This window comes from Pelmatolapia mariae, linkage group LG13 (genome assembly GCF_036321145.2).
Source record: "Pelmatolapia mariae isolate MD_Pm_ZW linkage group LG13, Pm_UMD_F_2, whole genome shotgun sequence".
Taxonomy (NCBI): domain Eukaryota; kingdom Metazoa; phylum Chordata; class Actinopteri; order Cichliformes; family Cichlidae; genus Pelmatolapia; species Pelmatolapia mariae.
The window spans coordinates 5,476,899-5,488,376 of NC_086238.1; the positions used below are offsets into that span (position 1 = coordinate 5,476,899).

General features: G+C 38.5%; 1 protein-coding gene across 3 annotated transcripts in view; it reads right to left on the reverse strand.

The window, feature by feature from the left end:
- Window positions 1-11,042, reverse strand: part of phactr2 (phosphatase and actin regulator 2) — a 44,136-nt gene extending 33,094 nt beyond the window's left edge. For 2 of the 3 annotated variants that reach the window (XM_063491707.1, XM_063491703.1), the window contains exon 1: window positions 10,901-11,042. In XM_063491707.1, the coding sequence (XP_063347777.1) occupies window positions 10,901-11,042 (142 nt within the window). Of the gene's footprint in view, window positions 1-3,602; window positions 3,679-10,900 lie in introns of those variants that run through there. The other variant, XM_063491705.1, reaches the window with a different exon arrangement.
- Window positions 11,043-11,478: the final 436 nt, after the last annotated feature.

Consider the following 11,478-nt stretch of genomic DNA (forward strand, 5'->3'; position numbering starts at 1 on the left):
ATACAAGCAAACTAAGCTGAGAAGAGAGGAACTTATTTTAAATGGTCTCAATGTAAAACTAGTCAATCTCTGTAGTTCTGTGATGTTTCATTCATTTAAAATAGTGTCTGTAAAATATATGATCAGCAACATTTCCAGTATTTTATTCATCTGTGCCAGGTTTGATAATATTCAGTAGAATTCAGTAAAACAGCATTTCTTTTGCATAGATTAGGAGATTTTGCAGTATTAAACCACCTTAAATTATTTTCTCATTCAGCATATTACTATAGCCAGATTGTCATGCATAATTAGAATTTTTTTTAATAAAATTTCCAGAAAAAACATGAAAGATAGTCTTAATTATTGAACAAATACTGCGCAGCTCTGATGTATAATAATATTAAGGGTTGGGCACACTTATTTTCCAAATGGATTGTTAAAACATTACAGAAACTGACAGTGTGATAAGATCTCATTGTTGATTGAATAAGTGCCAGTCAAACCTCAAATGATGGAAAACAGTTCTCTCTAATACATTAATATTGAAAACAAAGTAGAAGAAGTGGTTAAGAAGAAACTTGGTAATTGTGTTTGTTTCATGTAATAACTTGAGAAAGCCTTTGCCTCATCAGTTTGGTGCAGCAGAAGCTGGACTTTTGAGTCGCATGTTTCATGTATGTCAGCATTTACCCATTAAGACTGTTTCCATTGCACTGTAACACATTTTGATTCCGTCAGTATGCCAACTTTTTGGTCAGCACCAAGTGTGGATACAGTTTTAGTGTCAGTAGAGGGAGGCCTTTAGTGAACTTTCACTTCAAACTTACTTCTTCTTTCATTAGGTTTTTACAGTACATAGCCACTAAGTACTGAGAAAGAATTTCCAGTTTTATAGGTTTTTTCCTGCTGATAATAAAAAAAAATCATAGTTTAATATTGGACAAATGTAGTTCTGCTCATGATCATCTCATCTTTACACAACGGATGTAAGTCTCAATACAGTATCTGAATCTAACTAATATCCAGTCTTATAAACACATGTTTGTCTATTCTCTCCACTCTCAACCCTCTTATGTACCTAATAAAAGCATTTTTAACTGGTAATATTAACTGTACAATATCATAATGCAACAATACAGTAAAGGCTACTGTCATCCCTCTTTCCATCTGCCTGCAAGCTTGTCTGAAATCTGATCTCTTGTTTGTTGTATTCTGTTTGGCACAACCCATAAGCCGCCATCACTGCTAAAATGTTGCCTGTATAAATCAATAGTTGACATCCTGCCAGACAGGCAGCCAGAGAGCTTAAGAGAACGTGAGCTTGAGAGAGGTGAAAGAGAGCGAGAAAGGCTGAGAAAGAGGCACAGATGAGGACCAAAAGAGCTGAAGGAAAGACCATTAATGTCCTGTGGGGTCTTTAATAATAACCATAAAATAATGGCCACCGTGGCAGGAAAATGTAAGAGCAACTGCACACAAGAGAAAATGGCAATGGCACGACTGTTTTAAAAGTGTGTGATGTGAAGGCTTAAGAGGACACAATAGTCTAACTATATAAGGCTAGATTTACCCAAGAGCTGCTGTTAATTACAAAAACAGCTCTCCTAAGCACGTCAGTCATGTTTGCTCAGTTGTGTTGTGTGGCTGTTAGTCAGGACATTGCTTCTCTTTTGAAGGCTAAACATGGTTTGTTTTAGAGTAGACTCGCCGCTTGATGATGAGCCTTTGGCCATTGTCCTGCTAGCTCTTACTGACAGTAAGAGCTGTTTTGCTAATGGGTTACTTAAAAAGGTTAGATACCATAAAACTGTTTAGGTTTAAAATACAGAATAAATAATAAAACATCTTCTCCCCTATGCTGAAATCTTAGTGGCTCAATAGAGTGACATGAGGATCATTCTCTTTAAAAACTTAAGAGAGTTGTACTGATTTATCTGGTGTACCTGTCAAACAAGTACGTCAATCTGTCAGTCTGAAACTATGCTGTTTTACCAGGTCAAGTCTCCTCTGTAATTTAAATATTCATGTTTGAGAGAGAAACACAAACAAACACAGTGGCATTTGTGGCATAACTGAAGTTAGGTGTGTGTGTGGTTTTCCCCCCTCAGAAAGGTCATCACAACTTTAGCAGCTGAGTGCAGAGGTTGATGTGTTATCAGCAGTCTGTAGGAGTCTAACCTGCATCCATATAGTGCAGCCTGCAGATGCAGTAGTAAATGACTCATGTTATACAAGCGTGTGCAAATCTGCAGACTGACCTTGTGTTTTCTCTAAAACACATGCATTCAAGAGTGGGCAGAGGAAATATATCCACACAGTAGCACTATGACCAACTATGGTCTGTGCAGACATATGCATATGAATGCACGCACACACGCAGATGCTGCTTTGCCTTGCAAAACACTGTTTTACAAATTCACCGCAGCAATAATATTTTGTGTACTCATTTGGATCTCAGCACAAGTCTCCCAGTGAAGGCAAAATCACACAATTAAAGGAATGGTTAAAGCAGTTTATTGTAAAGCTTACCTAGGACAGCAACAATCGTCTTTGTTCAAAATTTCTGGCTTGCCTTATTGACGCATGACAGCAGGGGCTTTGGCTATTAAACACTGTGATATGTTATGACAACCTCAGCAAACAGTAATTAAACTACATTAGATAACATGGGACTGATATAGCCTGCCTGCCCCCTCCTGTTGTGTGTGACACCAACCAATGTACAGACTTACCATTTTCATGTTGGCTAGCACACCCAAGATGGCTTCCAGCCAAGCACATTAGGAATTATTATCCTTAATAAGTTTTCTATTCTCTATAGAAATATTTATAACAAAGTTACAGCCATTAGATGCAGTCTTCACTCAGTCATATGAGAAACTCTAATGCTATAATGCAACTGTGAACAGACTTCAAAAGCAATCATTTCTTTTTACATTAAGTACACAACGATCGGTGCTTCATGAGCACTGCCAAAAACTCTTTCTGTCATCAACAAATCAGAACCTACCAGGACACTAGAGGTATAGTTAAGTGAAGATATGGAAACCCTTAATGTCATTTAGTCTTCTACAACACTCAATAACAATAGTATCTTATTAATATTCCAAACAGATGCTTGAGTCTTAAGTTTTCATGCATATATTGCATGACTGGGTGTTGTCACTGGTATGCGCTGCATATTTATTTTAAATAATGAAACAATGCAAAGTGCTACTAGAAAAACTGCTCGAGCCTGAAGAAAGTCAGACTCTCATACAAAAGTTGCAAAATGATTAAAGGCTTTAATAATGGGGACATTAAAGCGCTATATGACCCCCCATTTATTTCCCCCACTGTGTGCTCATTTCTTTCTTCAGGCTAAACATGAGCAGTTTAACCAGAGTGTTTCATAACTCAGGTGATACAGACCCAGGATTTACAGCCTATGCCTACACTTAACATGTAAAGCAATCCTAGGCTAACAGGTGACAACCAAAGCAAAGGACAGCATGTTAGGTGACGACCCAGTAGCTTCTGCTACTGCTGCACAGACACACAAAGTCAGAGAGACACTGGATCATTTACAAATAGAAAGATATACAAGGAAGTACAGCTTATTATTTAAGGAGGAAACTTACCGTCATGTTCCATGACTTGACCCAGGGAATATTATCAGCAGTTTGAGTTGATCCTTTGCCTCTTCCAGACACACAGCCTCTCTGCCTCCCACCCTCCCCCTTGCCAGTTCCCCCTCCCTCTTTCTCACCGTCTGCCTGCTTTTCCTATTCTTTCTCTCTCTCTCTCTCTGTTCCTGTATTACCCTCCCTGCCTCTCTCTCTCAGTCTCTCTACACTGTCTGCTACTCACTTGCTCCTCCTCCCTTCCTCCCTCCCATCTGCATCCCTTCGCTCCAATAAAGACCATTAAAAGTTAATGTTTGTTTCCATCTCAGGTCCTCGTTCTCTCTCCCAATCTGCCTCTCATCCTGCGTTTATCTCCATCAACCTGCCTGTCAAGTTTTTCCTTCTTCTTACGGCTACCCAGTCTGGCTCCATGCTCATCTATTTTTTTTTAACTCTACCCCATCCCCATGGGCTAAAATCCCACAGTGACGTAAAGGGGAAGGAAGAAAAAGAAGAAGAAGAAGAAAAATATGGCACAGCAGATGCAATCATTCAAACACACACTCGCATAGTAGAAAAACTACATAGAATTCATACACGCCAGTCCTAATAATCTATCTAATGCATTTTTACTGTTGTTTACTGTTTGTTAAAATTGCTAATGCTTTGGCAGTTGCTTACCTAAACTTTCATGCCAGTAAATCAAACCGATATGAACTGAATACCTGCATGGGTTTTCTCTAGGTTCCTCCTGCAGTTCAAAGACATGAACTGCAAGAGCTGAACTCAGGGGTGGGCAATTAATTTTCTCAAGGGGTCACATAAGAAACTGGGGTTGTTTTGGAGGGCACCTATAAGTTTATAAGAGATAAAATTAGTATTAAGCAGAATAAGGTAAACTCAGTTCTGCTTAATTGGGTGCAGTCCTCCACAACAGTCCCAGTTGTTTTTACGTGGCCCCTTGGGAAAATGAATTTCCTGGTGATTGTAAGTTGTAAGTGTGCGGTTGTCAGTCTCTCTGTTTTAGCTTCATGATGATGAACTGCCAGTGTGTACCCCAATATCAGCTTGGATAGGCTCCAATGCTTATGACTCTGAGTTGAACAAGTAGTTAATATAATAAATGGTTGAATTTAAAGAGAAATAAAAGAAAAATAAACAAAAGGTAATGTACTGTGTATATAAATATGTCTCAAATGCAGTGATATAAAGCATCATAAAAGCCACAAATTGCATAGCTCAAGCACACGTCATGTGCTACTCATAAAAACAAAAAACAATAAGAAAAAACACTTCCTCATACCAGCTTAACCACCATGGCCATAACTCAAGAAATCATACAGTAAAGCCTAAAGCAAAACATTAATACACAAGAGTCACAACTGAACTCACATACGAAACCTGAAAGGGGAAAGAGGAGTCCAAACACACAGGGCTTAGGGCAGAGGTGAAACTAATGACAAATCAAAAAGGAAGCAAAAACATCAGAGATGCACAAAAAACTCTTTACCAAAATAAAACAGGAACTGAGAATGATTAAAAACAAGAAAACAAACAGACACATAAACAGAGGTAGACAAAAACCAGGAAACACACTAGGAGACATTAGGAAAATATGAAAACCAGAAACCCAAGAATGGATTTCAGTTAAATGAACAGGGACCGTGACCATGACACACTGTTACAATCCCCTTAAAAACAGAAAAAAAATTCCACACTATAACGGAGGAATGGAAAGACAGATGTGGTCATATTTCCCAAGGTTTTCAGATATTGAATTTTTACTCTCCACCTCTTAATTTAATTCATTACTAAGTATTAAGTACACACACTGAGTCTGAAAAGACATGGACGTGTGCCTTTGTTCCTGACTTCTTATTAAATGTTTCTATTAAATTTTGTGTTAGTGTCCTTTGGCTATTTCCTGTTTTACTTTGAAGGTTAGTTCTCTTTTTCCCTGACTGTTTTTACCTGCTGTTAATTGTTTCCTCTAGTGTTCTGCCTGCTCCCCCAATTAGTGCTCTGTGTTTATATATAGCCCTGTGTTCCTCCTTTGTCTGCTAGTTCATCTGTTATGCTCCTCAGTGTGCTCTGTCTCTGTGCTCATCATGCCACTTTGGTTCTATTTGTGCCTTTTGGGACTTTGTTAATGTTCAAGTTTCTCATCAGCCTTTTGTTGCCAAGCCTGCTTGGGTCCTTTCCTCATCGCTTTCTGTGATACTAAGAGCCAGATAGACGGTTATTTCCTCTCTCTTCGTCTCTCCCTTTTACACACACACACACACACACACACACACACACACACACACACACACACACGCATATCTGTTATTCTCAGTCCATCAGCACATTTTATCATGTTCTGACCCATTTTTTCTTTCCACAGATTGGACTTTAATGTGAAATAGATATGCTTTATAATAAACAGGAAATTAAAAATCACTTGTACTTAGTAGACGTGCACAGCCAACATAAATATGCAGCAGATATCTAAAAGAGACACGCAATAATCCTAACTTTTGCTGATATAAAGCTTATTTAATTATTTAGTACGCGCACGCCCATGTGTGTGTGTGTGTGTGTAGGTGTGTGTGCATGTGTGTGTGTGTAAGCCAGTGTAAACAATGTAAGTAAAGTGGACTGAGAACAAATATGGTGTCCACACACAAACAGTAGTGCTACGTGTCAAGTGTCAGTGTTTTCCTGTATTATTCTATTTGACTCTCTCATTATTATTTAATCCTGTTCTCAACTGATATTTTTTTATACATACATATAATTTATCTATCTTATACCTGTATTTTTTATCACTAGTGTCTCTCTTCCGCTGGATTTTTTAATTAACACACAGAGTGATTATGTAATTCCCACTTCACGCTTAAACATACACTTGCTGTATGTAAACAGCATTATTAGAGGCTCTGCAGAGTAATCATCCTGCTCATTTGCAGCCGAGGCGTTTCAACATATATTAATAAAGTTAAAGGCTTATTAAGTAACTGCACAGAGTTACTGTTAGACAGATGGAGGGGGAGTAAGAAACAGAGAAAGTGAGACTTTGACTTTTGATTCAGTCCAATGAAAGGGCTCCCAATAAGCGAGAAGAACAGAAACTGGCTCATCAACTCCAGTAACACCCACCCACACAGGCACACGCATGATCACACGGAAAAGAAGCAAATAGATTAAAAAAGCATTAAAGTGCCAGTATCTAACAAGATAATCAAAAAGAGATGCAGTCTTATTCTCTTTTCTCACAGTTTAATGTGAGAGCAACACATAAAGTCCATCCAAAAACTTACCAAGGCTGAGTGTGATTATTAAAAAGGAAAGAAAATCAGTTTCTTAGAATTAGCATTCAAAGAGTGTTCATGAAGATTTCAGGGAGTGTATTAAAAAACCAAGACAACGGAGCTGATCCAGAATAATTATTGGATTTGGAGTTGCCTTTTGTTTGTCTGCTGGTATAATCATGAGGTCATTTAAAATGCAGCAACAGCAGGCTAACAGGTTCTGATGAATTGCGTTTGGAATGTCCCTGTAGGGCAACACATAGGAGAGTTTACTGAACGTATGGCTTACTCACACTGCATTACTGAAAATGAAATAAGTTGTGCATCTGACACTGCTGCAGTTAAGGTTTGGTCAGATTTAAACACAAACTCAAGTTGATCAGGGTTTAGGCAAGCTTGGTGATTTGGTATTAAATTATTAGTAAAAGAGGGTGGGCCAAATGTCAGTGATTGATACTGTTAAAAGCAAACACTGACTGTTAGTTAAAATAGTATGTTCTGTAGATCCATTCTCTGTATTGGCTTCTATGGAGAGCTTGTATATAGGCATTACAACTAGCCTCTCTTCTGCTAGCATGTTAGCTAATGTAACCTTTTATTTTTATTTTTAATATTCCAAGATTAACATTCATTGCAATCCTTGGTATGGAGTGTCGCCTATGTGACTTTTCTGAACAAATTTAAACTGTTTGACCGCTTGAACTGGATGTCACACCTGGGGGGCTTGTTGAAAATGGGTCAAAAGGCATCTTAAGTTATAAAAGATATAAATTTGTTCTTAAAAATCTGCCACTGATATCATATGTTAAAATAAAGCCTGGTTCCAAAGCTGTAGGCTAGGTTTTCAATATTTTTATAGTTTGACGCCAGAAACCAGAGTTAACCATTACCTAATGTCTTGCTTTGCTCAAAACAGGTATAATCATAATGACCCTTTGAGAGCTCGCTGACATGTTGTTTTTAGGGGTGGAATTACTGCCTCACAGCAGGGTCATTGATAAATTCAAATGTGATGGTATTATGTAAAAAACATATATCATCATAAATGTAGCTGAAACAAGGTGGTTGTATTTTGCTACATACTAGCCATAGTCAAATAAGTCAATAGATCCTAAACTGTGGTCTACATTTGGTTACAGACAGATTCCTTCTGCTGCCCCATCACTTGACACACATTTCATGACCTCGCTACATCTATCCGTTGTAATTGGAATAAAAAAACAATACATTTCACATTAAAATATTTTCTTTTTAGAAGCTTTCAACTGACACAGCAAATATTAAACCAAAACTCCTTTCTCTGATTCGTCTATCTCCAGGATTTAGAAATTGAGCTCTCAACAAAATCTATTAAAAATTTATGATTTAGTGATTTCCAATTCCATTTGAGACTTTTGAAAAGGAAAAGCCGAATGTGGTTATAATAAGTGAACACTGCAACATAGTTAAAGATGGTGTTTTTATTTGCTCCAAAAACCAAAACCATAACTTTTTTGGGTATGTCAGTGGCTGTTGCAGAAGCCACATCGGTAGCTAAAGATGTGTGGGCAGTGAAGGGGGAAGGGCAGCTCACTGCATTTCAGTACATTTTAACAAGCAGTTATCGCAGGCTAAAAGGGTCTGTAATCAATGTAATTTCGAGGCAAGTACCCGCAAGAAGCCAAGCTACCAGAAAGCTGACACTCCTCTGTTGTCTTCTTTGCTTTGGTCCTCTCCTCCTCCTTAATCATCCAGTCCTTGCATCCCTTTCTGCCTCCTCTCTGCTCTTCGCTGATTTCATAATGTTCCCTTGTCTGCATTCAAATGCCTCACTTGCTTTCCACTCTTTGGTCTGTTTGTTCACTGTTGCTCTTCTTTGTCTTAATTCACACTTTTTGTTCTTGGCCTTTCCTTCTATCTTTCTCCTCTATTTTCTGGCCTCTTGTACCATTTTATCTCCTCCTCGACTTTATCCCTCTCTAATTAGGACAGCGAAACAGTACCCATCTGGAGGACAACATATTATTTACAAAGTACATCAAAGGCCATCTTAGCATGCGCATTATCCACATATAACCTAAGAGCCATGAAGTGCATTGGTGTACATGCTTTGTTATTCTTATGCACATTCAGGAAGTGATAGAAAATTACACCAAAAATTAAACTGAATCTTTGGTCAGTCTTTATTCAGACCCACTTTACTCAAAAACTTTCTGCCTTGATTTTGCTCCGGTTACAATTTAGCCACATAATATCTCACAAGACTGTGGTTTCTTATTCATTTTTAAAGGGAATGCTTAGAGAGTTCACTTTTACTTAAAAGAGCCTATTTTGTTTTATCATTTAATTATGCTTCCTGTTGCCTTGCATGTTCTCAAGTATGTGGGCGGCATTTCCTTTTTATTCTCATATATTTTATAAACAAACCATACTTAGCATTAAAAGAACATCCCTCCCTTCTGCCATTAATTGTGCTAATATTCCCCACCGGAGCAATTTTATATTGGGAAGGGAAATTTCTCAGAAGCTCGATCAACTTCATCCCTTCTAGTCAAAAAAAAGAAAAGAAAAAAATATGATTCTGTAAAATGACAGATATGGTCTGTGTCATTTGCGATGTGTACTACACTATTTCTAATCTCACATCATCTCAGTCAAAATAAACCCAGCCTCCCACCATCAGTCCACACCTGGGTGACGTAATACGTTTGAGCTGATGTGTGCTGTTTTTAAGGACCATTGCTAGGAAAGGTGAAATAGCGCCCCCTGTTGCTACAAATCGTTCAGTTTACAATATAGTGTGTTTTGTACACATTACAGTCATTATATAGTCTAAACCGGTTGTTTGGAACCTTACATATGTTTAACAGATTTGAGTGAAGATTACATATGTAAGGGCACTTATAAGAAATATTTAATAATCTTGCATCGACCCAACTGGTGAAGTTCAAAATGCAAACTGGTAGGAGACATAAATAACTTTGGGCATCTATTTTCCTAACGGCTCCACTCCACAATCATTTCCTGTAATTACAGCCTAACGGTAAACACAGGACACTTCCTGTGGCAACTGTAGACAAGCAATATAACTCTTAACTATTAACGCAAATGTTATTTGTATGCTATAATGAATTGATCCAATTTAAGAAAAAAAAAAAGTCCTCACCAAAAGACAGTGAATTAATAAATGTTATGTCTGCAAACTGTGTCAGAGCAGAGGGAGGCATGTGAATTGGTCAAACAGCACGGCTCCAAGTTAAAACAGTGTAGATGACTGATAGGAAGTGGTTCAAACCACTAAAGCAGTATATAGGCCTGCAAGCCACGGGCTTCAGGCAGCAAAACCCTGACAGTGACATTTAAGAAAGTCACCGAGGACACATGGTTAACACAGTGAATGAGGTCTCACACTGCATCATTTTAACACCCTCTCCCCGAGTATTGGTTTTACATTTTACCTCTGAGACCTTTCGATATCTACTACCCAAAGAAATAGCCGCCATTGCTATTATACTGATACTGCACACTTGCTAACTTCAGTTACTGGTGAATTTAATTATGTGTCACACCCTGACTTGACAAAGACGATCTCCATGCAATTTATTGTGTAACTTTGAGGGAAAAAAATAGGTGTACCCACTATATGGTGATGAATTACAAGTGTGTCACAACAGAGCAATGAATTACTACGGTAATTACTGTGTTCTATGAGCATTAAATATATGAACAAGAAAGCAGAATTAAGTATAAAACAAAACAAAACAAACAAAAACTGGCTTCTTTATTTGCTTATTTTTTTTAATTCAGCCCAAAATGTGAGAGGAAGAGATACGACAACTATTTTGGGTTGGAGAACAGGAAATCAGAGGAAGCAATTTGGAGATGTTGTCTAGCAAGACGTAACTGCTATAACTTGCATAACTTTAACTGTTGGTTAAAGAAAGCTAGCTGAATCCTATTTTGTGCTTATTAAGCACCTCTGTCTCCAACTTCCTTATTCTTGTTTTTTTTCTTGGCCCACTCGTGAGAGGTCTCTCCTACCTGAGCGGGCTCCCCGGAGCTTGAACAAAACTCTAGCTCGAAATCCGGAGGTATCACTCTGAGAGCGGCACCTGTGGCGGGGCCACAGCTGTGGAAAAAGCTTCATCTCCCGGTAGGTATCCCCCTCCTCTTCGTCGGCCATTGTCACCTCGTTTGTCAACCCGCCAGGCGAGAGGAGTAACAAGTTCACAGTGAAGAGAAAGCGAGAAACCTCACAGGAACCTGCTGAACATCAGCACACCGCCTGCTCCTCCTCTCTTCCTCCTCTTCAAAGTTTTCTTAGCCCGCAGACAGTACGTGTTCCTGTGTTTGTTCACGCCCATCATCTGCCTCTGCAAACAGGTTGGCTTGCTGTTATGACTAAGAACAATTGTGAAAGGCAGTGGCAGCTGCCTACCCATTATCCCACTCATTGCTGAAGCTGTTTCCATTTTGCATGACTTAAAAGAAGAAGAAGACGGAGTTGCACGTTACTGCATGCATTTGCGTAACACAGCTCTTAGCTGTAACTTAAGGCGGCATGCATGGAAAATAAATTACTTTAGTTCACAGAAACTCCATTACAGTCATACATGAGA